A 27,168-nucleotide genomic window follows, 5' to 3' on the forward strand; every position below is an offset into this window, starting at 1 on the left:
CCTGAGACTTTATACTCCTAACTTTGTACATAAGTGTATAAATTACAATGTAACAAGGACACCTTAAAAAAAAAGTGTAAACCTAAAGTCACACTGAAAGATATTAAGTTACAACTGGGAGATAAAGAGTAATATTAATGAACAAAATGTACTTGCTTAATATTAGAGTTATGTTTAGGGTAAGTTATGTAAAGATGTAACTTTGTACCATCTCAAAATTGTGATGTTATTTTTGAGACATTATATTTTATATAGTTGGGACTTTACATCTTACAATTTGACTTTATATACACTTATATATATTTATATACTTTTGTATCTTGTAAGGTGACCATATCTCACAGTGTGACTTTTTTCAGTTCTGTATATCACCCAAATGTGATTTGTTTTTTTATTTTGCAGTGTGACTTTATCGCAAAATGTGACTTTATATAAAAATGTATCTCACTGTGTACATTTTTTTATTTTGCAATGTGACTTCACATCTCATAATGCAACTTAATATCTGCCGAATGTATTTTTTTTTTTTATCTTGAGACAGATAAGCTAGCAATGTGACTGCACTTCCCAAATGTATTTTTGTAATCCCACAAAGGGACTTTTTTATCATACAGTTTGACTTTGTGTCTTGTAATTGTGACTTCACAAAAAAAAAAAAAAAAAATGTGGCTGCCTTAAAACTTTAAGTCATTTAACCTTAAATTACATTAATTTGACTTTTTAAGACTTAAACAAAAAAATGTGTTGAATCTTGTATAAGTTATTAAAAAAATACTTATTTTGATGAGTTAAAGCAATGTAAAAACATATGTTGTCATAACGTATTGATCATATAATTTTCCTACAGTGTATATGCACAATTCCCTATTTATTTATTTATTTAGATTTTACACTAAGTCAGAAACAGGCTTTCATATAGTTCATAGACCATATTAAGCAATTTGACTGGCTGGCTATTACACAACTTCTAGGAGACAAAATGTACAGGTTATTATCGGGGGCATGTTGTCACAAAAGGTGTTCAATGAACTGTATATTTTTCCTGCACGGAAGTCAATTCAATTTTATCCAAGACTCCATGAGTCTATACAAATATTCAATTCAAAACTGCAACAATTTAAAACACTTACCCATTAGAAAGTCAAAGATAGTCATGTCCATGATGTCCAGAAGTCGTGTGCCTTGGTCATACGGAGGAGTCTGTTTGACTTCATCACAATAATCCGGATCCACTTCCCACCTTATAACAGAGAAAACCACTAAGAAACTCACTTCACCTTTGAATTTGATCTGCATTTTGCCCCTTCTCGTAAATAACCCCACTAGAGTACAACTTCCATCTCAAACAGGATGGCCCATTGTTTTACAGCACAGATAGGATTTCTCTGAGAGTAAGTGAGAACCGCAGTAGTCTTTTTTGCTGATAAAGCCAGACTGTAGTTTAATGAAGATATGGGGTGGTGCGTGGAGACCTGAGATAAAGCAGAGAAAAAGAGCTTACTCAGCTTTCTTGCGTTTGTGGTAGGAACGGCGCCAGGGGTTCCTCCAGGTCTTGCGCTTAGCTAGTGCCAAGTCAGGAAGAAATGCAGCCAGGGAGCCCTCGATCTGGTCGGGCTTCCCACACAGGGCATGTTCTGTAGAGCAGTAGTACGAGCACTCGCCGTAGAAGCAGATGTTGTTGGCTGCAGAGGTGAGGAAGTGAAAGGGTCTTAGGAAAGAGAAAAACTGTTCTTTGGGTCTCAAAATGGACCACTAGTGAGGAAAAGTCCCAATGGTGTAACATGGGGTTAAGTGTCTTCAGGCACACAATGGTAATAGCTTATCGACCGTTCATTACGGGGTTTGAACCTACAAGTTTTCGGACTCCCCAGATATTTAACTCAAGTTTTATAAAATGTAAAGCAGCTGTTTCTCACTGATGCATTGATTTGTAATGCATACATAATCTTATCTTTTAGACTGCATCCAGTTTCGAAAAATAAATAAATAAAATAACCTAGTAGGCCTAATTCATGTTTCAAATCATGAATTATACATCTAATATTAACCATTCATTGATTTTGTAGGAAAGTAACTCTTGATAATTACTTCCCACCTATTAGTAATGCGTTAAACACAGACTCAAAAGAGTACATGTACTCTCGGTAACACTTTTTCCGTGTTACACATGTAGTTATTGTAGTAATAACTATAGATTATGCACACCCTAATCCTACCTCTTAAAGTGAGTACATCATTATTACTCAGTACTCAAATCTATAATTACACTGTAACAAGGACACCTTGAAATAAAGTGAAACCATACCCTTGTGAAAAAGAAGAGCACTTAAAGGTAACAGAATCCTTGTTACACTCAAAGATGTACTTACTATAGTAACAACAGTAAATCATGCATAACCCTAAACCTAAACCTAACCTAAGCGGGTTACACTTTATTTTAAGGTGTCATTGTTACAGTGTAATTATATATTTAAGTACTGAGTAATATTACGCAACTACATGGACTTACTATAGGGTTAGGGTAGGATTAGGATTTGGTTGAGGGTTAGTTGCATGTAATTATGAATAATTTACTGTTATTACTGTGTTAAGTACATGTAACATGTAACAAGGACACTGTAAAATAAAGTGTTTCCAAATAAAGTGTAACCGTGCAAGTTACACTTTAATTTAAGGTGTCTGTGTTACAGTGTAATTATATATTTAAGTACTGATGTAACATGTAACGTGTAACAAGTGTAACCAAAATGCACTTTGTATCAAATTTAAAGTTAAAAAATATATATTTAAAATTTGTATGCTTTAATACTCTTTTATCATGCTTTAAATAACACAATTTTATGTCTTGACTAAGATACTAAAGAGCATGTTACTTGATTTTAACTTTAAATGTAGTGCATTATTTGATAGTACATTTAAAGCTGATACATTTTAAATGTACTAAATTGCAACTTCATAATTACAAATGTGTAATTACAAATATATTTAAATACATAACATACAAGGTTTAAGATAAATTACATTGAAGTATATTTTAGTTTACCATAAATTCTTACATTCAGCCGCACACTATAACCATATTTCAACGACAAAAGCCGTTATTATGAAATTACATATACAGATGTACATAAGTCCTATTTAAATGTCAAAAAAGTTAAGCTAATTCCATGTAATATGAATTTAAACTGTAATGCATTTTCATTTAATTGTAATTAACATGCAATTAAGTGTCCCAAAACATTTCATTCAGTTTGTACTGTGTTCCCTCAAAGTATATTATTTCTGTAATAAGTGCTCTTTTTAAAAGTGTGCTTCTTTTTCACAAGGCTAGTATTATAAATTCTGTTTTGAGGAGCAACATTTTGTTATAAAATAACCAACACACAACAGTTGAACAGCTTAGATTGACTTTTTCTTCATGTTGACTTGTTTGAGACACATCCTGCTCTGTATTTTTGCTTCACTCCATGTTTCTTAAAGGACAAGTTCGGTATTTTACACTTAAAGCCCTGTTTTCAGATCGTTTCTGATGAAATACAATGGTTAAGATTGAACTTTGGACAAATGCTGCTGTCCCGAGAATTTTAGGTTTTTGTGTTAGCACCCCCCCCACCTTAACAATGGCTGCATAGGTGCACTGGAATAATCCTTCCTAAAACGCATTAAACTTTCGTTTACAAAGACGTGAAACTCACCGAGTGGTCAGGGGGTGTTCACTGATATGCTCACACAAAAATCGCTGAAAAAGATGCATTCCAACAGGTTTTATCGTAGTTTTTGTCCAACTCCATTGACTTGTATAGGACGTGCTGTGAGACCGCAGCACCTTTACGGTATTACTCCGCCGCTTCTTCTTCTGCTTCTTCTGTGTATTCAATGAAATGCCCGTGATTTGCTTGCAATTGGCAAAGGTGCATTATCACCACCAACTGGGCTGGAGAGTCTATTATTCAAGCTCTCAACGGAAGAATGTACGGGTGTGACGCGTTTGGAAAAATAGGTCCACAGTTTTACAACGAATGGTAAAACACCTGTTTGAAAGCATCTTTTGCAGCGATTTTTGTGTGAGCATATCAGTGAACACCCCCTGACCACTCGGTGAGTTTCACGTCTTTGTAAACGAACGATTTTTCCAGTGCACCTATGCAACCGTTGTATAGGTGGGGGGTGCTACCACAGAAACCTAAAATTCTCGGGACAGCAGCATTTGTCCAAATTTCAATCTTAACCATTGTATTTCATCAGAAACTATCTGAAAACAGGGCTTTAAGTGTAAAATACCGAACTTGTCCTTTAATCAGTCTTATTTATAAATAACGGAAAGCAGCCGCCCCAGTAATAGCCACATAAATGTATCTACCATGGTAGGAAAAAAGAAAGGTTGACACACAGTTATATAGCATCATACCACCCATCCCTTCCCCCATCATCATGATGGTAAACACATTAGAAAGCAACTATGACAATCTTTTGTGCAGAAACCTTGTTTATAGTGTTAATACAGTTTGTAGAGCATGTTTTTGAAATAGGTGACTTCTCCAGATGTGCCTTTATGTGATGAAGGATGTCAGTGATCTAAAACGCTCGGATTCACCAAGGGCTCATTAAACGCCGCTGTTTAGCCAATGATGAATCATTGTGTATAACGCCTTTTTTCAAATGTTTCCTGACACGGCTCCCCGGGGGAAGAGGAGCCCTTTCACTCCTTCCCACAAAAACACATTTGTCATGAAAAGTGGAGGCAGAATGCTAATGATAGCCCTGCAGAGAAAGAATATGGCCAATCTGTGTGCCTCATCCGAACACTTACATCATCTAAATGTCGGTAATTTAGTTGCCAAACTTGCTGCATGTGTGTTATTGCATGCTTGTTACTCCCCAATTAAAGGCTGTAATTAGCCTAGCATCTTGGCTGGGGGTTGCTAATATTGGTTGTAGTTGTTTGTGATGGTTCTCTGAGGATTTTTTAAGCTGCTGAAATAAGGAATATGCAGTTATAAATATGTAAAGCAAGATGCTAACGTTGACGCTAGCATTTGTAGGCTGTGCAACAAATAGCTAAATGCTAACACTTCTACACAACATAGGCATCTGGAACATTGTCATAAAACCGGCTTACTTCATGCTCAGTAGTGTGAATTGTTTTGAGGATTTGGCAGGGAATTGCATACGTTTAGCATGTAGTGATGCAGTTTCTGTCGCTGTGCTGAACTCTATCTGCGTGAGAAGCCAACAATCAGGAGGGGGGGAAGTATGGCGTGATGGGATAGAAGAAAAGGCCACGCGGAAGCCACTCATACCTGGGGAAACGAAGAATGTCCTCCAGAGCTTTTTGTCACGGGTCACGTCTCGGATCTCCCGTGTCATGTTCAGCAACCTGCCGGCCACCGGGGGAACTCTCCGGAAATCCAGGATTCTGTGCGCCACAAACAAACAACCGTGTCAATTATTCATTTGCAATGCATTATCAGATGTAACACCTGTGGTGTTTCTTCATCCAGACGTTGCACAGTTCACATCACAAGCTGCTTTATGAGAAAAGTGACACCAGACATTCAATCTTCTGCCGCAATCAATAATGAGGAAGCAAACAATAAAGAGTGCAGAAAATCCATAGAATAAAGCAATTTCTAAAGTGGCTGGATAATGATTTTTTTCTTCTTCAAGGAGCTACTGCTAAGCAATTGAGCCCACTCTTTACTCACTGGCTTTATGACACCTCTGTGATTGTTCTTTATTAGCTCTTTAAAGACTTTTGTTGGCGTTTTAGCATCTGGCCACAGACCGCAGGATATAAATGCCCTCTACTTTCTCACTCATTTCGTCTTTCTGGTGTACTTTTCTTGGGCAAAAGTCAGAATTGGCTCCTTTTCAATTATTCCAGAATGTGAATTTTTTATTAAATCAGCCACACAAGAAGTTGAAGTGGAATTATAGGAAGAGGAATTCAATTTAAAGAAATTCAACAGGAGGAATTTCATTAACATAACACAAGATTTGTAGTAAAACACAACCTTAGATTATTCATTTTTATAATTATATTTTTTTTGTATCTCTTATATTTTTTTCTTCAACTGATAGACTGATTTGAAAAAATTATAATAATAAAAGATAAAATAAAAAACGACAAAAAACGTATTCTAAGTATTCTATATTTTCTTTTGACTTTTATTTATTAAATGTACATACATACAAATCTAAACAAATATATGATATGTATTATCCTCACTATGGTCATATATATATATCTTTTTATATATATTTTATCTTCTTGTATATATATATATTCACACACAGTCAAAATTATTCAACTCTCTTGACCTGCAAGACATTTTGCTACTAAGAATTTTTTTTTACGTAAACAATTCAACAAAGGCATCAGTAAACTATTATAGAAAATGTGTTAATACACATTTGAGTGATTCTGAGAATATAAAGTTGATCAAATTGCCTCTAAACATTCATGTTCAAAATTATTCAACCCCCAAAAGTCACACTATGTGTAGAATCTTTTATTCTTTATAAAGTCCAATAAACGCTGCAAGTGCTAAGAAGCTTCTGTCACCTCTCTACTGCAATCTTGGCCCATTCCTCGCTTGAAAAAGCTTCCAGATCACTGATAATCTTTGGTTTTCACGATACCACTGCTTGCTTCATATTTCCACCAAATATTTTCAATGAGATGTAAATCTGAAGACTGTACAGGCCACTCAAGAACGTTCTATGACTGATCCCTGAAATCAAGCTTCAGTAGATTTGGATGTACACTTTGGGACGGCTGTCCTGCAGGAAAGTCCATTGATCATCAAGCTTCAGTCTCTGCACCGAAGGCATCACAATCTTTGCCAAAATGGCTTGATACTTCAAAGAATTTATGATGTCCTTTATACAGTCAAGATGTCCACTTCTTGCTACAACAAAGCACTCCATAACAAGACTGGAGCACATCCATGTTTGACCATGAAGATGGTGTTCTTCTGCTCATAAGCTTTACCTTTTTTTGCATCAGACATACCACTGATCCATGGGTCCTAAAAAGTTCCAGTTTAGTCCCATTACTCCATAAAACATTCTTCCAGAACTCCACAGGTCTATCCAAATGAATTTTAGCATAGCTTGTCTAGTGTTCTTCTTACACTCTGCATTGAAATGTTTTTTTCCTCCTTTCATCAGGTCATCTTGCATATCTTTGGCAGTCATTTGTTTGTTTTTTTCTCTGATCAAACATTGTATTCCCCTTAATGATATTGTGCTTTTTCTTCAACACCCTCAAGGGTTTTCTGGTAAAACAAATTTTAAACTTATAAATAAGGCTGCCAGCTGTGTCTCTACAAACTTTTAGTGTTTTGGAAATCTTCTTGTAGCCATAGACTTTCTAATGTAATAAAACAATTTATTCTCTATAGGTTTTATGAGAACTCTTTAAACTTGGCCATGTTTGCTACTCAACTTCAGCACGTGCAAGGGCTAAATGTATGTATGTGTAACCACGCAAGCTAATTCAGTTTTGTTATAGAGTTTCCAAAGGCTTTGTACCATACCATACAAAACTGTATTACAAAAAAATCCTATAACTCAAAATAATTACATTATATATTGACAAGAAACGTTGTGCTACTGCAGTATGTTTACAGTGTTATTATCACTTTTATTTTGCCACTGAACTGTTATAGATTTGTATTTATTTATTATAAAACTCTGTATCTTTAGAAAAGCCTACATTTGTAAATTATTAAAGTCTCCGAGGGGGTTGAATTATTTAAATTGCAACTATATATATATATATATATATAGTTGCAATTTAAATAATTCAACCCTTAAATTGCAACTATATATATATATATATAGTTGCAATTTAAATAATTCAACCCCCTCGGAGACTGTTTTAATTTACAAATTATTATTTATAATTTAAATCATTTATATATTATATATATATATATATATATATATTTGTTGACCCTAGAGAGGATAATAAATATTATAATTTGTATTTACATTATAGATTAATTTGGATTTTAATTCCAAATCTGCATCTTGTTTTTTTCTCAACCGATTAGAGATATTTCCCCAAATTAAGGTCAATAATGTCAAAACAACAGCCAAACATACAAAAACACATTTTAATTTTGCTATACAGCATCAAAAGTAAAATAAAAATATTAATGAAAGTTAACTTAATAAATATAAATATAAAGCATTTAACATCTTACCATGGTCAATAAAATTATATTAATTGAATTAACACACTAAATATAAATGTCTACAGGACGTTTGATTATTAATACAGTATTTTATAATGTGTCTGGAAATATACTCTGTATGTTGTGTGTATGACAATTTGTTTAGAAGTAATTCATTGGTAAAATTAAACATAATTATTACTAATAACTACACACAGAAGAGTTAAAATAGTTTATTTCAGTTTAATTCCATTCAGTTTAACTTTCTTGTATTCAAACTCGAATCACAATATACATTTTATGTTCTGTTTAGTTCTGTTTCATTATCATGGCGTTTTGGTTTTCCTGTTTGCCTGTCTATGTTCCCTATTAGTTTCCATAGTTCCTAATTACGCACCTGTTTCTGTTCAGTTCATTACCACTTCTTTTGTATTAAAGTCCTTATTTTCCTCAGTTGTGTTTCCGTGTCATCTTAGTATTACATGGTAGTGTTATTCAGTGAAGATTATTATTAAAAGACTGCCTATTTTGTCTTTGCGAGCTCATTACAGCCACACAGTGTGCCATACAGTTTGAATTTGCACCCTGTTTGCATTTCAATTCAAATAGAGGAATTGAATTGCAATGTAAAAGTCTTTCAGAATTCAATTCTGACTGGTGCACAACCCTGGTGGAGGGTTTATTCAGTTCTCAGTCTTTGTCTGTGTGTGCAGTGGGCCGTCTCGGAGAAAAGCTCACATCGTGTTGTGTGTGCGCTTTCAACATTCAACCTCCAACGACGCATGGGCTCCAGACCCCTGAGAGACAGAAACCCAAGCCTTTGAGATGAAACCACTCAGGGGTCGCAAGTTGCAAAGCAACTCTGGACGCAGGCGACAAAGAGCCCAGTGTGGAAACACCGCATTCTAGAAACAGACATTTGTGGAAATAAGCGAGGAACCGCTGTTGGAATTGGTTTACGTACTGTAAACATACTGCAGTAGCACAACATTTCTTGTCAAATTCAATTGTTTTCACATGCTCTCACGCTAATGGAATATCAATATAATAATTCACTAGCAAGGATCCTCTCAGCGTTATCACTCAGCTGACAATAAATTGGCATATCGTACTGCGCTTTTTCTCTCCCAAATAAAATATATCATGGACATGACAGCAACAACGTTCTGGAGGAAATCAAGTGGGGTCTCACAAACTCAATTAGCTCTCTGATTCCACAAAGCCTTCCTCTGTGGGGCGTCTTGTTAAAGTCAGCAGGGAGTTTTCTTCTGCCTGCACTCACATGCACCTTGTTCCTCTCGGTGTAACCGTGAGGTGTATCAGTTTATACACAACACCGGATTCAATTCGAGCATTTCAAAAACATTGAAACATTGAAAACATTTCATCTTTTAATTTTAATCACACTGTATTACATATTACAAATGTAAATGCAATTAAGAGCGCTTTTCCTGCAACAAAAGGAAAGGGCGGCTTTCAGCGATCTGTTTTTTTCAGGTAGTGCTATGCTAGTTTCGGTTAGCTGTGACACCAGCGAACAGACAACATGGACGTCTGCCGAGTGCCCTGCATGGCTGGATCAGCAACCAATGGGATGTGTGTGTCTGTGTGTGTACAGAACTGCAGGTGCATGTTCTCTCCACGTACCTATGCGTTCAGACAGACAGATTACAAGACTCACGCAGACAGGCGCAGGAAAAAAGCCATAAAATCCAAACAGACATGCACTAAACCACAGATCTTAACTGTCAATCACATACAAAGATATCGTTCTCAACAGCTCATGGTATCTCTTACATGGTGCTTCTCTGAAACAACTGTAAGATCTTTCCTGGAAGTATTACGGAGTGATCACAGAAAACGGCAAATCAGAGCCAGCTATGCTAAGCTAATCTTAGCCCACTTAGCACACATGTTCCTCTCGTTGTAACCGTAAGGTGTATCGACTCTATAGCACTAAGTGCTTTTCAGGCCGTTGTCCAAAAGTCTTGAGTGACATGCGCAGAGTGGCGGGAATATAATAAGAGTTGGTTTGGCTTTCTGACATCACAACAGTGCGAGCGATCTTGTGCGTAAATGTGAGATGTTTGTGTGTGTGTGTGTGTGGTTTTGGTTTCTTTTCCCCGGCCCACGTCCATTCCAGAGCAGTATCAGAGTCCTACAGGTGTTTTCAGTGAAATAACTGGGTGAACGCCAAACTGAAGGTCTCTGTGAGGGGAATTTACTCTTAAAGGCTATTTGGTTGAATGTGGTTTGAATGAGGCGTCAAACAGGCTACTAGATTGTAAGACAACCAGACTTTTTGAATTTACAACATAACATCAAAGTATTTCTTTCAAATAAGTAATGGTGTTTTCTTAATAACATTTCTATTTAATTTATTTACTAAAAAACAGTGCTTCACTGGAATTCAGATGTGCTCAGTGTTTATATAACAAAATAACAGAATGTAGGTGCTGCTTCTGCAATCTATCAGCATGTGTCGCTTTTGATGTTGGTTGTGCATGAGAATAATAATAATAATAATAATAAATATAGCTGCAATCAGCAATTAAGGGCCAAGCAAAAATGAGGCATAATGAGTTATTAGACTTCAACAATGAGTAATTAAATAATTGTTTTGATTATTTTAGGCAACTAATACTAATAATATGATTTAACTGCTTATCACTTTTGATCAATAGTTGGCGCTGTTACCAAATTGATGTTGTGGGGTCAGTGTAAGGTGACAATGACACATACAAAGTTTCGTGTCAATATGCCAAAGGGTTGCAGTTACAGCTTGGCATCATGCCAACAATTTTGTTAATGTGTTATTCGAGAAGGGTTTGGTCAATCAAAAATCTTTTAATAAATGTTTTGAAGGCATGGTCTCACAATAATCTGAGGCAATTTTGGTGAAAATTGGACCAACGGTCTAGGAGGAGTTAAAATAAGTAGGTTTTCAAAGAAGTTCAAAATGGCAGACAGCAATTTTAACTGAATATATCAAAATTGGTAACATTGTTCTCTGTACGAGAGCACCAGTTTAATTAAAATAGACAAAATGAATAAGCTTTAGCACTTTTGGAAATTTCACTATAATTTTTTACCAGAAGGTGTCTCAAAACTTTTTGAGTACCTATAGGGCATGGTGCCGATTAAGTTTAACACATCAAGTTTCGTGACTATACGCTAATGTGTTCATAAAATACAACTTTTTACATCATAATTCAAAATGGCCATCATCATTTGACTCGGTATCCTGCACTGAATCAAAAGAGTTTTTTTTTGGTAAGCTGTTCAGAAGTTACAAGCAAAAATAACTATTTGCACATCTCCAGACCAGTAGGTGGCGCTGTCCCGAAAATCAACAAGTAGCCTCAGTTCATGCTTGTGATGACATGTACCCAGACTCGTCTCAATACGCTAAAGCGTTGCGGAGATATAGCTTTGCATCCATTGTTACGTGCTCTTCATCGAATTTGTTTGCGTCGTTATTCGACAAAGTTTATCAAAAAGTTTATCAAAAAGCTTTTAATAACTTTTTTTTTCTTGCCCTTATGTTATTAGCATAAACCAACAGATAAAGATAACTAACAGTGCTTGGCCCCTAATAATTAAAACGATTGAGACAATTGTATGTTATAATGTAACATTCAGGTGCAAGAGACATTATTGATTGCTGTGTAAATATCATTATGCCACATTAAAAATCAGGAAAAAGTTGTCTACAATAATAAGAAATACAATTTGAAGTTCAGACAATACTGATTACATTGTCAAATTCACCGGCAATCTGATCTTGTCTCTTCCAACCTTATCATTACTGTCATACACCTTAAAACAAAATCACATACCCATCATATCTAAAAGCCTCCAAACATTTCTGCCAGACGAAGATAAAGGCAGAGCAAACCCAAAGTAAACACAGTGGGACGCTAAGCATAAATTCTTGGCAATGCTTAAGGTCACATGATCTCATTGTTATTCAAATGGTACCAGTTTGTCTCTGAAACAGTCAAATTTACAAGAAAGTAAGGAATACAGCCAACAAAAACATTGGATCAGCTATTTATGTGGACCCACTTTACATCTTTAACTACAATTCATAATTTGATACAATTCACTTATTGTGTACATACATGTGGTTACATTGTACTTATATTTATTGTGTTCATGCATTGCAAAACTCTTGTGCTGATATTGAGGTGGGATACAGGCTTAAGGTTAGAGACAGGTTATAGTATGGGTAGGTTTAAGGGTGGGTTAAGGTGTAAGTGAAGGTCAACAGTGTAATTAAGCTGTCACTTTAGAAATCAATTGTAGATGTGCTGTAATTGCATGCAGGTATAGGTTTTTCATTTTCAATAATAGCTTGAAATTATGCAGCTATCAAATAAAACAACTTAACTACACATGCGTAAACACCTCATCCCAAACTCTCCCACTGGCCATTGAGACATGCAAATTACTCTCTCTCTCTTTCTCTCTGCTGGTGTTTTAGTCTTACCTGTCCAGATGAAATGCAGCGATCTCTGCGTTGTGTCGCTCAAAGTCAGAGAAGTAGAAGAAGTCTGGGGGTGTTTCCTGTTCTCTGGTTTGTCTAGAAGAAAAGAGCAGAAACAACAAACAAGGTTGATGTTAGTGCTTGTTTGGCAGTGAGCTTCTGGCAGAATCAGAGGCACAGTTAGCACACGAACTGCAGTAGAAATATTTGCTTTACACCTAACAGCCTCAGAATGCAAAACCAGAGTATTGCTTATACTTTATACTTCATTCTAGACAGTATGGCTGCACCCGAAATCACATACCCTCTTGAGAAGGTACTTATTTTGAATAAGTAATGCCATGTTGTTATTATCATGTGACCTACGCCTTCACTCTTGCACTTCTTTGGTCAGCATCAGTCTCCTGTATGCTGCATTGTCATCACATAACTTCATTGCTGCAGGTTTAAGAAGAAATTTTGCATCTGAAATCAATTTTTGATTAAAACTGTTCCAACTTTTAGTATGAAATATGTACAGAAAGTGATGTCCAGAGGGGATGTTTGTTTGTATGACCCTACAAGTTAATACAACTATATATATATATATCACATTTTAATTAGGAAAAACAAAACACTAAATCTGGTTACGGTATTTTCTGACAAAACTATTTGACAAACTACAGCTTACAGGCTTTATTTTACTATGCAATATATTTTTTTATTTTATAAAAAATGCTCACATAAGGCATTCACCGACATAATCAGTTATGACTATTTCATTGCTCTTGTTTTTGATGAAATGATGTCCGCAATATATGGCATGTTTCATTGCACTATTATCACAAATAAAATAATCGACTCCAATCACAACTACGTAATATGATTACAAAAACATTTTTGTTCTTAAATATTTAAATATAGGGTGAAGATGTCAACATCACTTTTGGCCACCACTGTAAAGTACCATGTTGAAACCTGTATTAAATCATAGCTGACTTTGCTTCCATGTCATTAACCACATATATTGGTTATTGGCTATATTAGGATAACATACTACCATACTTTGCTTATTATTTCTGCATTATGCAGTAGTCTATATATATCCGTATATTCTGTATTCATGAAACAGCTGTGTGACCATATACTATTTATCATAATGTTCAGTATAAAACAGAAAATACTGTAGATACTGTTTCCCACAGTGTAGCTTCTTCTTGACTAATTATTTAGTCAGAAAATCTAAACATTTATACACAAAACCGGATTAAATTTGAGTTATTATTGTATTAACATTTCATCTTTTAATTTTAATCACACTATACATATTACAAATGTAAATGCAATTATTTGTCTTGTTAATCAAGAGCGCTTTTCCTGCAACAAAAGGAAAGGGCGGCTTTCAGCGATCTGTTTTTTTCAGGTAGTGCTATGCTAGTTTCGGTTAGCTGTGACACCAGCGAACAGACAACATGGACGTCTGCCGAGTGCCCTGCATGGCTGGATCAGCAACTAAAGAGATGTGTGTGTCTGTGTGTGTACAGAACTGCAGGTGCATGTTCTCTCCACGTACCTATGCGTTCAGACAGACAGATTACAAGACTCACGCAGACAGGCGCAGGAAAAAAGCCATAAAATCCAAACAGACATGCACTAAACCACAGATCTTAACTGTCAATCACATACAATGATATCGTTCTCAACAGCTCATGGTGTCTCTTACATGGTGCTTCTCTGAAACAACTGTAAGATCTTTCCTGGAAGTATTACGGAGTGATCACAGAAAACGGCAAATCAGAGCCAGCTATGCTAAGCTAATCTTAGCCCACTTCAGTTTTTAGTGGACGAACAAACACAGAGGGAAAACTGTAATAACTGAATAGAGTTTAATTTAAGTATCAACTTTGTCTCAGCCAGCACTGTTCTTTCTGAATGAAATTAAAATGAATTATTTATAGTGGTATGAAATGAATGTGGATATCATTCTCGGATCAGAAATTCAGATCATTTGGTCATTAGAAATCTCAAAAAGAAATCTTTGATGTGTGTTTAAAATGTGAACTTTGGTCTCTTGGCAAATCAGCGCAGAGTTTGAGCCATCATTGAGATCTCTTTTGAAACCCAGAGAAGAAGAATGTGAGAGTACTTGGGTCTTTCACTCAGGATATTAATCCATCTTCTTATAATCTCATAGTAGCTGGCTAGGAAAACTAATTGAGATATTAAAGAGATCTAGTTAATGATTTTTCTTTCCTACAGGAAGCCCTGCTCTTACAAAGAACTCCAGCCATCAGACCTTAATATCGAAAGTTATTACATTAACTTTTTAGTCCCCAAATTCCCATTTTCATCTAGCCATGAACTCTAAGTGCAGCTTATATCTTCTTCCCTCGCCACTGTCAAAACACTAATGGAAAAGACTTTCTGTGACTTCATATATTTTCATTTGAGGGACAAAGCAAGCTTTTCGCTCTGAAATCCTCCTCCACCATTATTATCCACTCAATTTCCTGGATCAAAAGGGAACTAATGGATTTTTATTTGCCAGATGAGGCCTAAAATGTATTGCTGATTCAGGCGACCTCTCTGGAGAGGGGATGGGGGGGGGGCAAAGCTTTTGGCCCAGAATGCAGTGAGTCACACAGGAAGTGAATGAAGTATCATGTGCCACAACCTGAACCACAGAGTGGGATTTTATTCAGCCAGTGGGAGTCCATAAGCATTGTTGACTACTTAAAGTATGACGATTCTTTTGAGAGAGTACAGCATCTCCTGGTCAAAACGCAGGCGAAAAAGAAGCAGAAATGAGCGATAGCACAAAACGGCCTAATGTTACTGAATGCAATGTCAACCCAGGATGAAGTATAGGACTGTGAAGCTTTAGGGGTGTTGATGGACTCGGTCTACTCCATCTGTGTTTTGATCATCGTTCTGAATCCAATTCAGATGTAGTCTTTGACAAAAATACGATTTTCTCAGCTTTTTGCTCAAATGTTGCTTTCTTATGAAACTTCAAATGTTAATAAAGAATGTATGAAGCTAGAATATATATATATTTTTTGTTCTATTTGTTTAAAAGCAGAGGCTCTGTTCTTTCTTTTGACATTTTGCATGTTCAGATATTTAAACAACAACATATTCTGGGGGCCATGAAACTTTTGTGAAAATGATCAAATATGCTAGCGGTGGCAGGCAACTTAAAAAAAAAAACACACAAGAAAAACAAACACTGGCGGGAAAAGAGTTAAAGTTTGCTAAAGTGTACAGTACTTTTTTATCAAAGGTCAATGGGGTCCAATGATGTTTGAACCCCACTAAATTGCAGTTGAAACTGTTTCTTGTTTTGTATTCCACAGAAGTGATGTTTTTATTATCATATTACCATATAATGTTTTAACCATCTTCATTAGCAACATAGTCAAGAGAAGACAGGAAATGATTCGAAGATGGAGAAAAGGCCAGATCTGCAAAACCGCACGCATCAGAACAAGTGCGTTAGGCACGACTCTGAAACATGAATAGAAATGACTTTGAGATGTATATTATTGTATATCTGTATATTTATGAACATTGTGCAAATTGCGGCAGAGGGGAATATAATGGAAAGTGACTCAATTGCATACCTAACATGCAAAATAGCTGTAAAAAGTAGCTTTTTGTTTCTCATTATGTCTTCACATCCCCCGTAACAGAACACAAATGACGTTTTTTTCAAGTGCTCTTGACATGCTAGTCTCCGGCACCTTGTGCTGTGGCTAAAAAGCGCTCAGAGCACTTTTCTGGATGCGCTGTTGTCTCTTACTGGGCTGTGATTGGCAGGAGGGTTGCCACGGTCACCCTGACCCTGCGTGCAGCCTCCAATTTGGGAAGAAGTCCAGGCAGTTTGACGTGTGACAGCTCATGGCTCTAGGGGCTGGTGGGTGTATCGCTCAGCGGTCGAGCCATATTAATGTGCTTTTTTTCTGCTGAAGAACGGGCAAATCAATTATGTTGATATAAATCTCATTGCCAATAAAAGCAGGAGACAGCCTGGGTATTTGTTGTTTGCCAAGCAGCAATATGTGTGTCACTCAAAACGGATAGACGAGTCCCCGTCCGCACAGGTAAACAAAGCCGGGTCACCTCGCAGTTAAACGGCAGCCTGCTGAGAACCCTCAAGGACAATCTGTGACAATCCTGACATAAAACATATCACCACATAGCAGAGCAGTCTAATTGATATTGCCGCAGCTTCAACTCCTGTCACTTAAAATGTGCAGAAAAACTGAATGTTAAATACTTTACAAACAACAAACAAATGGCAAACGAATTAACAAACGAATGCAAACACAACAGGCTTTATTTTCTGGCAGATGGCTTTGACGAACAGTCAACACACAATAGTGGAGATGACAAATCGTCACGGCAGCCACCTGAAACTGTCACATTTCCATAACATGACGCATACATCATCTGGACAGCAATCACGCTAAGAGCTGGCTGAGTCCGAGTCAGCAAACACAAACATGTGTCATGTTCCACCGTACTTGGAAAGGAACATGTTTAAAAGGCGGTTTTCTCTCTCTCCCTCTCTCTTCTCTCTCTCTCTCTCTATATATAGATGAGCCAAAACATTATGACCACCTGCCTAGTATGCTGTTGGTCCTCTGCGTGAAGCCAAAACAGCGCCAACCCGCCGAGGCAGGGACGAGTTACGAGATCCCTGAAGATGTCCTGTGGTATCTGGCACCAAGCAGAGCTTTGTAGTTCTATAGGTTGTTCGGTGGAACCACTGTGGATCTAACTTCTTTGTCCAGCACATCCCACAGATGCTCGTTTGGATTGAGATCTGGGGAATTTGGAGACCAGGACAACACCTTGAACTCCTCATCATGTTCCTCAAACCTTTCCTGAACAATGTGTGAAGTGTGACAGGACACATTATCCTGCTGAAAGAGGCCACTTCCACCAGGAAACACCAGTGTCAAGAAGGGGTGTACCTGGTTTGCAACGCTTTTGGTAGGTGGCATGTGTCAAATTCACATCCACATGAATGGCTAGACCCAGGGTTTCCAAGAAGAACATTGCCCAGAGCGTCACACTTCCTCCACCGGCTTGTCATCGTCCGGGTAAACGGCGCACACACACACGGTCATCCACGTGATTTTAAAGAAAACGGGAGTCATTGGACTAGGCGACCTTCTTCCACTGCTCCAAGGTCCAGTTCCGATGCTCGCGTGCCATTTGTAGGCGCTTTTGACGATGGCCAGGGGTCATCATAGGCACTTTGATTGGTCTACGCAGCCCCATACACAGCAGAGTGTGATGCACCGTGTGTTGTGACCAAGCGTACCACCTGAGTCCTGAAAAGTGAAGCCAAAGCATCTCAATCGCCCCCAGGTGGCTGGATGCAGTATAGGTCATAAACCACGCCTTCTCCATGTAACATAATGGACGTGAGGCAAACTAAACAATTACACTTACATTTTTTTATTTTTTTAAATGGTTACTGTCAGTTTTTATCAAGCTGATGTTAGTTCAAGTGTTCGTTCTTTAAGGCGAGACACTACAGGTGAATAGGGTAACATTTTTAACTAGCAGATATCACCATAAAACTTTCCCAGTTGATTACCTACATTAAGATGAGAAAAAAATGTATTACAAGTTTTCTGTAATTTAATGTTTAAATATGCAAATTAGGCAATATCTGATCAAATATGCACTAATTTGCATATATTTTAAAAAACAAAATCTGAGTATTGGATAAAGCCAGGTTAAAAAAATGTTTTTCATTGTGTTCACATATTAGATGGGGTAAAAATTACAGAGGGATTTATGGATATCTACTTTTGTTATCCTGTAAATCAGAAAATACTGTCAATAGCCTTAAAAAAATGATTTTCGCCATGTTTTTTGGAATAAAATGTTATATAAATCAGGCTAGGAATAATATATTTACAAATCCCTCTGTAAATGTCTTCATAATATATCTAGGTACAAGACTAGGAAGGTAGGAAGTTTGGTGTATAAAGCTGCTACTGAAGTGGAGATTTTGGACTTGGAGTATGAGAGAAAAGTCATTTTGAGAAAACGGGCTTTAAAGATTTTTCATCAGCCAATGAGATTGCGCATTCAGCCCTTTTACTTTCACGATTGGTTGCTGATAAAAAGGAAATGACCATATTTGGATCTGACAGGATTGTACACAAGAGAGAGAGCTTCCTAACGGTGCTTGTGATGACAGGGTGCAGACAGCGATTGCGGAGCAGCATGTTGATTAAGAACGCAAACTTTTGTTGAATTTATGAGAAATCTACAGACGCAAACAGACAAAGTGCAGTAAAATAAAGACCTAAATGTGTATTTCGGACTTTTTTTCAACACAAGTCTGAAAGAAGACATGTTATTGAAGACAAATATCCAAAAATCTCAAAATTGACCAGTAAAAAAAAAACAATGTTTTTGCCTGCCGTGTCTCGCCTTAAGTTTGGTTTTAGTTAGCTATTTGATACTATACAAATGGAGATGTGACGTCATGATTGGCAGCTGAGATTGACAGCTTCTCTGAGGGAAGTATAGTCACTGAGGCACCAACTGACTTTTTTCGAGATCTTCGGGAGGAGATTGGAGCTTAAACTTTAATGTCTACATTTCCATAACCTACATACAACCTTCACACCTACATAAACTGTGCTAACCGATTCTGCGGGAGTGTGGATGGGGCCTTGATATCGCGGCTCCATTTCGCAATCACTACAGTGCAGACTCGAGATTTAAGATGTCAGCGCCGTATTGCGACACTGGCAGCTTAAATTACTACAATGGACTGTACTTTTTTTTTTAAATCTATGGTTGTGACGCATTCCTCCCATAACCATCATAAAAAGTTTGTGTGACTGGTGCCACAGTAGACCTTCTGTTGGCTCGGACCAGATGGGATAGCCTTCGCTGCCCTCATGCATTGATAAGCCTTTGGCGCCCAACACCCTGTCGCAGGTTTGTGGTTTGTTCCTCCTCAGATCACTGTTGGTAAATTCTCACCACTGCTGACCGAGAGCAACACACTTACCTCGCCGATTCAGAGATACTCTGACCCAGTCACCTTTCCATAACAATTTGGCCCTTGTCAAAGTCGCTCAGATCTTTATTCCAGCCCATTTCTCCTGCATCCAACACATTGATTATGATTTTTTTTTAACACCCAGATTACAACTATCTACTAAAACTTTTAACTCTTTCCACACCATTGACAGTTTTTTCCGTGTTTTCACTGTTGTTCGGTAGGGGGCACTGTTACCGATAGAGAACACAACATCTTGTTCGAAATGTTTTTGTTTTGATTATTACAATTATTATTACCCACATTCAAGTTCTGCTAAAAAAGAACAAATGAAGCTAGATTAAAAAATTAATAATTTAAAGCAGAGGCTCAGTTCTTTCTTTTGATCTTGAATGTTTACATATTCATACAACAAAATATTCTGGGGGCCATAAAAGTTTTGTGAATATGCTAAATAAAAAATGCTGGCGTTGGCTGGAAACTTTTTCAGAAAACGCTGGTGGGGAAAGAGTTAAAGGTACAGTTCACCTCTTAATGAAACTTAATTAAGGTGAGGTCACATTTACAGTTGTTCCGCAAATTTTCATCTGTGAAATCCAGTCATTTCAATAGCAATCCATGTGATTGTGGATTTTGTGGCAAGGCGAAAGATTTCCCCATGCATCTCATTTTTGGTCTCTGTCTTGTGTGGGGAAGAGCACACTGAGCATTCTTCAAAATGTCTTATTTTGTATTTCACAGAAGAAAGAAAATCATACAGGTTTGCAACAATATGAGGGGTGAGTAAATTATGGCAGAATCTCTTTAAGAGAGAAAAAATGCATTAAGCAATTAATCCTCTTTTAAAGTCCTTTTAGTTTTGATGGGGAAATCTCTTGATGTGGAAGAGACAGACGGAAGGGAGGCCAGGTCAATCAGACAAACAAAAAACAAGTGAATAAAATATGCTGAACTGGCTGTAAACTAAAATATTAATAAAATCTCTGGTCTGGAAACAATCCTTCTAAGAAAACAATAAGGAAGATGGAATGGAAGTCATAAATGATATTGACTTAACTAAATTATATTTTTTTGCAGTGTCACTAAGGTGACTGAGACAGCCAAAATCTAATTTAAGAAAATAAATGTATGAATCATTGTTTTTGCAACTGAGTTTTGGACAGTAATGCATTCGAGATCTGAATATCACAACATCAGCAAACAGAGATGCTTTTAACTTATTCAACATTCAGTGTGAAATTTCCCCTATTCTCCTACTCCTCAAAATATATTTTAAAGCAAAACCTTAAATTGGTTTTTAACACTTTTTAGTAAAAATATTTGGGCCTTAGATGCCTAGATTTTTTCACTTAAATAATACTTAGCAATGGTCTGCACTCAAAAAACCCTGTAAACTTTTTTTACATCTCATTTCATGAATTCAATCCCTTAAAAATTTGACAGATATTCTCTAATATATGTGAAAAGGGCACCGCTTATGAAATGGCACAAGCTTAGCTTATTTTAGTTTCTGATCATTTTTACCTTTAGATATCTCTTCATAATAAAAAAGAACAGAGTGTAGCAAGTAATTTGGATTAGGAGTGTTGACACGTTTGGTGGAATTACTGAATGAAACTGCCCTTTTAGAGTGACCCTATTAGGCTTTTTTGGATATTACCTTTCATGTAGTGTGTAATTTTGAATATAAACAGGTCTGCAAAGTTTCAGAGATCAAAGTGCAGATAAATTGTCTCCCGAAAGAAAGAAGCGATTCTGACCGATCTGAAACGAGTCATCATAATTAAACCTACGTAGGTTTGTAAGACATTTGAATAATGCCAGCCAATGGTCTTCATTGGCTGCTCTAGAACAACGTCTACTTTGACCCTCAAACACTGTAGTTGTTGCTGAGGCCTGGAAGAGATTGGTTTGTGTTGTCGACATGTCGAGAAGACGCTGTTTTCTGCACTGCAAATCCACATTGCTGCACTTCTAAAGGATAAGGACTCAGGCTCAAATTGATACAGTAAAACCAAAGCCATCTTTACAGTTTGTATCACTGTGATACAAGTGCTGAGGAAGATCCAAAGCTGAAATTCAGATGTGGTAATAGGTGATTTGTTTTCCGACACACACTGTAAGAGGTAAACCAATCACAACAGACTGGTCCATCTAACCAATCAGAGCAGAGTAGACCAATCACAACAGACTGGGTCATCTGACCAATCAGAGCAGAGCAGACCAATCACAACAGACTGAGTAATCTGACCAATCAGAGCAGAGTAGACCAATCACAACAGACTGAGTAATCTGACCAATCAGAGCAGAGTAGACCAATCACAACAGACTTATTTTTCAATTTTTTTTTCAATTTGATGACATGTCCAGATTAAAGTCAACATAAAAAAGGCATTCACAACCAAGTTACTTTCAAAATGTGATGTACCTCTGAGTGAAACAGGATATTCAACAAGTAAAAATGTACGACATGACTCGATTTTATCCATTGGAATTGATTGGATTGTGGAAGTGGACTGAGAGGTTGAAAAAGAAGAGATGGTGGCTCATCTGAAAAGATAAGCTATAACATTCTGATGAAATAGAACTTTTTTCCCCCCTTTAGAATAACATACACTGATGAATAATCATGAACAGGCCATGAATGTGTATTTTAAAAAAGGATCACGAATAAGCAGATTGATTGTATCTGGAACAAAGATAATTCATCTAGGCATCACAGAATGACGTAATTCATAAAATAACCTGTCACTCATTGTCAATCCATAACAGTGTTTTATAGAAACCTAACTAGGATGTTAGCAGGGTTATGAGTGCACATCCTAAAATAATGATGGCTTTTCAACACAGAGTAGTGACAGCTGTCAGTCAGCTAAATCAGCAACACACGAAAGCACATCCAGATGGTTTTATCCCACCACAGATGTCCCAAACCAAGCATTGAGAGTGTCAGAGCTTCATCCCACCAAATAATTTTTTCGCTCTTCTGCAGTGTCCTCACAGCGTTTCCCACAGGTATTAAGAAGTCAGTGCCACCTGCTCAAACTCAGTGACCCATGGTGCTGTCGGTGCAGGAGGGGCCGAGGGCAACACCTCAACACTGTAACCAACACCTGAAACCTTAAGCAGGTCGTGAATTCTCCCTGAGCTCACAAACACACAGGACTGAGCTCTTGAGCTCGGCCCGCCTGCGCAGAACCTCCTTGAATCCTGTCCTTTCTCATGCAGGCAGATTCAGAGGAGGGATCTATCATTCGGACGTAATCCCGGATATTGTTACTGCTCCAATGACAGGACCGATTGTTAGAGGCCCACGTGTAGACTGTGCCGGAGGGGACCGGTTAGCAACTCAAGCTTCACCTGAGCTCACCATCTTTCACGTCAGGAGAGAAAGAGAGATACAGCAGAAGACAAGCATGAAGGAAACCTAGAGAAAGTATAATTATAGATCAAGTATGAAACCCAAAGAGTTAGAATGACAGAGAATTAGAGATGAGATTGGCTGGAGGGTCATTCATACTGACAGATCAAATGATTCAGAAACCGAGAGCAAGGAAGCAAAAGGCCTAAAAATTTAAGGCCCAAACATTTAGTGTCTTCAGAAGGCTTACCCAGGGCTTACATAAGCCAGTGCAAAGCATATTATACAGTTTTATCAGCTTATGAGGTTCCCATCCTAATTCAGACAAATGAATCTTTGATTCCTAGTGTATAACAGTTTTTTCCGCCCATTGCTGTTACATAAAAAAAAAGTAATTTTTCAGTGAATTATGCATAACTAATATTTAAATTTAGATAGATATTTGTAACCATCTAAACCTTGTTGCATGTTGCACACACATGTTTTTGTCGGAAAAGAAAAGCTACGAAATAAGTCCGGAATGATGCCTGCCATATGCTTGGATAACTGGAGTGGGTGCGTATGGAAATCAATGAAACTTGACATATTTTCATAAGTGGTGTAATTAATGCAGCAATGATTTTTAGAGTCTAATTTAACTCTGAGATCCAATTAAGTTTCGTAAGCATGTGCAAGGCTCCAACCTTTAAAGTTTGATTAATAAACAGTGAGGCGGTTAGTGCAGAGTAGATCCTGCAACAGCTGAAGTCAGACATGCAACGAAAGGAGCGGATGTTTCTGCTGACAGTTTTGTCGCAAACACTTTACTTCGTGGCTTTAAAATGCATTAAGACACACATGATAATAATTAGAAACAGTGCAATTTACTGCAGTAATTATATTCCAGGGTTAAGAGAATTAAGGGTCATTGTGATTTTTTTTTTATTTGAATTGCCCTAGGGCACCCTAGGAAGATTAAAGTGCATTGATTTAATTTCTCTCTCTCTTGCCGTACTAAACCTATTTCTCCCAGAATATAATTGACATTTTCCCCAGGCTGCAGCTTCCTGATGGGCGGAGATTCAAGCTTCTGTCAGTGTTTTCTGCATGTCGCAGTTCCCACCCAGCTTGCCTTGAGGTGTTTCCTTCTGTCACCTCTAAACAGTCTTTCGACATTGAATTAAGTGTTTCGTGTTCTCTCTAAGGATGTGTTCACACTTTGCATGTTTGGTTCGATTAAAACAAACTCTGGAGCGATTGCTCAGTTAGTGCGGTTCATTTGAATAAGCGCCAAACAAGTGGACCGAGATCCACCTTTTCAGGATGTCCACTTCGGACTCTGGTGAGGTTCGCAATAAGGACCAAAGACATTCCAGACAGCATCATAGTGTCGGCCCAGATCCGGCCCCTTACCAGATGTGGCCCGGATCTGGGCTAACACTATGTTGCTGTCTGGGATCGAAACAAACCAAAACCAGGAAGTGATGTCACAAGATGTGAGCCTAAAAAGGACAGAATGCTCAAGCATACCTGGTTTCTCGTCATAGTCGCGACATTGCTCATCACAGTTTGGTACAGGTATCAGAACCGCGTCTCCTTGCAACAGATTTTCTGGTATCACTTTATTTTGATGGTCCCTTTTGAACATTCTGTTGACTATACGTAACTTTGGAACTACATATCAACTAACTCTTATTTGAAAATTAGTAGACTGTCTGCTTAATATCTGCTAACTATTTATTGTGATGCTCCTCCAACAGACTGACTATAAGAAACTTTGCAACTACATGTCAACTTATTCTAAACCTAATGCCGTGTCCTAACCGGACGCAATGTGCTAAGATTCCAGCGACAAATAATTTGTCTGTCCACACTAGAAGCGACGCGACTACGAGATGCGTCATAAATCAATCAAAACCCACAGCCAATCAGAACAGCGTGTGGGCGGAGTCTCGCAGCGAGTGCACAGCACCAGAGAGTCATCTTGTAGCTACTCGCAAGAAAATGGATAAGTAGCTACATAATCAAATTCACAAATATTACACCATTTACACATTATTAAAAATACAGTTACTAAAACAATCTTTGTCAAATAATACACTTGTTTGTTCACAGTTTGAACGTTCTTGTTTCCATTTGTTTAATTTCAAGATCTGAGGTGAATTATCCATTGTTGCTTTTACGGCTATAAAGCTGGAGCACTAAATGATATTTAAAGTCACATTGCATGCTTTTATAATTAAATAAAGCACATAAACAGTACCTGAGATTATCATTGCCACACTTTATGTTTGTTGTTCCAGCCCTACCAGTCTACTATACTCTACTAACACTCTAACGAGAGTTAGTAAACATGTAGGTGCAACATTACTTATAGTCAACAGAATGTGTTAAAGGGACCATCAAAATAAAGTGAAACTGATCATTTTTGTTCGCAACGGAGGAATACCTGCTACTGTTTTGAATCCTTTACATATTTTATTAGCTCTTCACAAGTGCTCCGCTAATAAAAATACCATCATATGTACACACATACAATAAGCGTGTTAATCCTAGCACACAGCATTGTTTTGGATGTCCAGTAAGTTCAGATGCAACATATAGGCCTACATCATAAGCTGCTTTTTTGTTTTGTTTTTTTGTATCTTAAGGTTCAGTGTTAAAAATGACAGCGTGAAAACTAAGCGAACCAGGACTAAATTAATTATTTTCTTTGGTACGGACAAAAAGCAACAAGAGAACCAAACTACAAGTGCGAACACAACCCTAAGTCTGCCACTACTTTGGAAACCAGACCAGCAGACTATAAGGATCAGTGTAAACAAACCAATCCAACTAGTGGCTGCCCTGCTGTAAATTGGAGTGGCCCCAGACGTCCCAGCATCCTCTCCGGCCCCCTGAGAGGAGTGTGAAGCCTGGACATATGTCAGTAAGCTCTTGTTCTGCTAGTGTGCCACTGTGAGAGCACATATGGGTGACATGCTTCTCAAGGTCTCTTTAATTAAGAGAGAATGAATACTTAGAATGAGAATCTGAGAGGGGAAAAACAAAATGAATGAGGCGACAGAGCCAGGCTCCTGCTCAGTACTGGAGACCCCTGAGGCTTAACGTGCTAATTTTCAATTCACAGACAGTTTCAAAAATAACTCAAAGAACAGACTGGCCATTGTCTATTCCACACAGACCATTCTCTACTTTTTTTTTTTGTTTTTGCTCAAATATTATTCGAAAATTCTAGTCAGCTTGTCTTGCACCAAATGTATGTTTTCATTATATTTTTCTAAACTTTTTGACACAACTGAACAGGCTGTGTAGTTACTGTATCTTCTATATGCAAATTACCTCTGTTATGATTGGCTAACCTCCGCAAACCAGTTAAATTTATTTGTATAACGCTTATCACAATGCACATTGTTTCAAAGCAGCTTTGCAGAAAATCATGATGTTAATGTTTATAATATCTTAGCATTTTCATGCATTTAGCAGATTAGAGCTGGACAATAATATGGTTTACATTTTGCGACGATAAAAGCAATAAAGCAGTTGAGATTTGCTATACAGTATATATAGTTGACCAACTATAAATAAAGAGTTGTGTGATAATATAGTTATTTTTGCGACGAAAAAAGTTGAGATATGGTATATAGAGCATGATTTGAGTATGCTGTATGTATGTGGATAAACTTTATAAATAGAGCTGTGCAATAGTTTACATTTTTCGCTGATTTAATAATCAAGCAGTTGAGATTTGCTTTATTGTACATACTGCTTAAAATGAGTGTATTGTGAATCTGGGTAAGGTTGGATATACTTAGAGTCGTTGTATAATTTCTTATTAATGATTAATTTGTTAAATAATTCTTGTTATGCTGTGATATTAAGAATTATGAAACGTGAGGTTTTGTTAAATTTGCAACAATTTAGTGTAATGACCAGCCTAATTACTAATTGGTGATGTGTGTCACTGACATGGTTAAGTCATGCATATAAATGAAAGGGTTAAAAATGTGCAGTTTAACTGTGTATCAGTGTAGCTCATCAGTGCAAGTCAAGTTGCTGAATACCGAAGTTAAAAGTGCCTCTTTTCCATTAAATGCAGAGCGCAACCAATTTCTTCCCCCTGCTTTCACAATGAAAA

The 27,168-nt window shown here is 37.2% G+C and overlaps 1 protein-coding gene across 1 annotated transcript in view; it reads right to left on the reverse strand.

Annotated features, from left to right (window-relative positions):
- The window catches only part of fam20ca (FAM20C golgi associated secretory pathway kinase a), a 72,108-nt gene that overhangs the window by 11,930 nt on the left and 33,010 nt on the right, over window positions 1-27,168 (reverse strand). Inside the window, exons 4-7 of the mRNA XM_082185625.1 lie at window positions 12,676-12,768; window positions 5,301-5,416; window positions 1,502-1,682; window positions 1,131-1,240 (exon numbers count right to left, since the gene is read on the reverse strand). Of these exons, the coding sequence (XP_082041751.1) occupies window positions 1,131-1,240; window positions 1,502-1,682; window positions 5,301-5,416; window positions 12,676-12,768 (500 nt within the window). The remainder of the gene's footprint in view (window positions 1-1,130; window positions 1,241-1,501; window positions 1,683-5,300; window positions 5,417-12,675; window positions 12,769-27,168) is intronic.

The sequence above is a fragment of the Leuciscus leuciscus genome (genome assembly GCF_965113295.1).
Source record: "Leuciscus leuciscus genome assembly, chromosome: 1".
Taxonomy (NCBI): domain Eukaryota; kingdom Metazoa; phylum Chordata; class Actinopteri; order Cypriniformes; family Leuciscidae; genus Leuciscus; species Leuciscus leuciscus.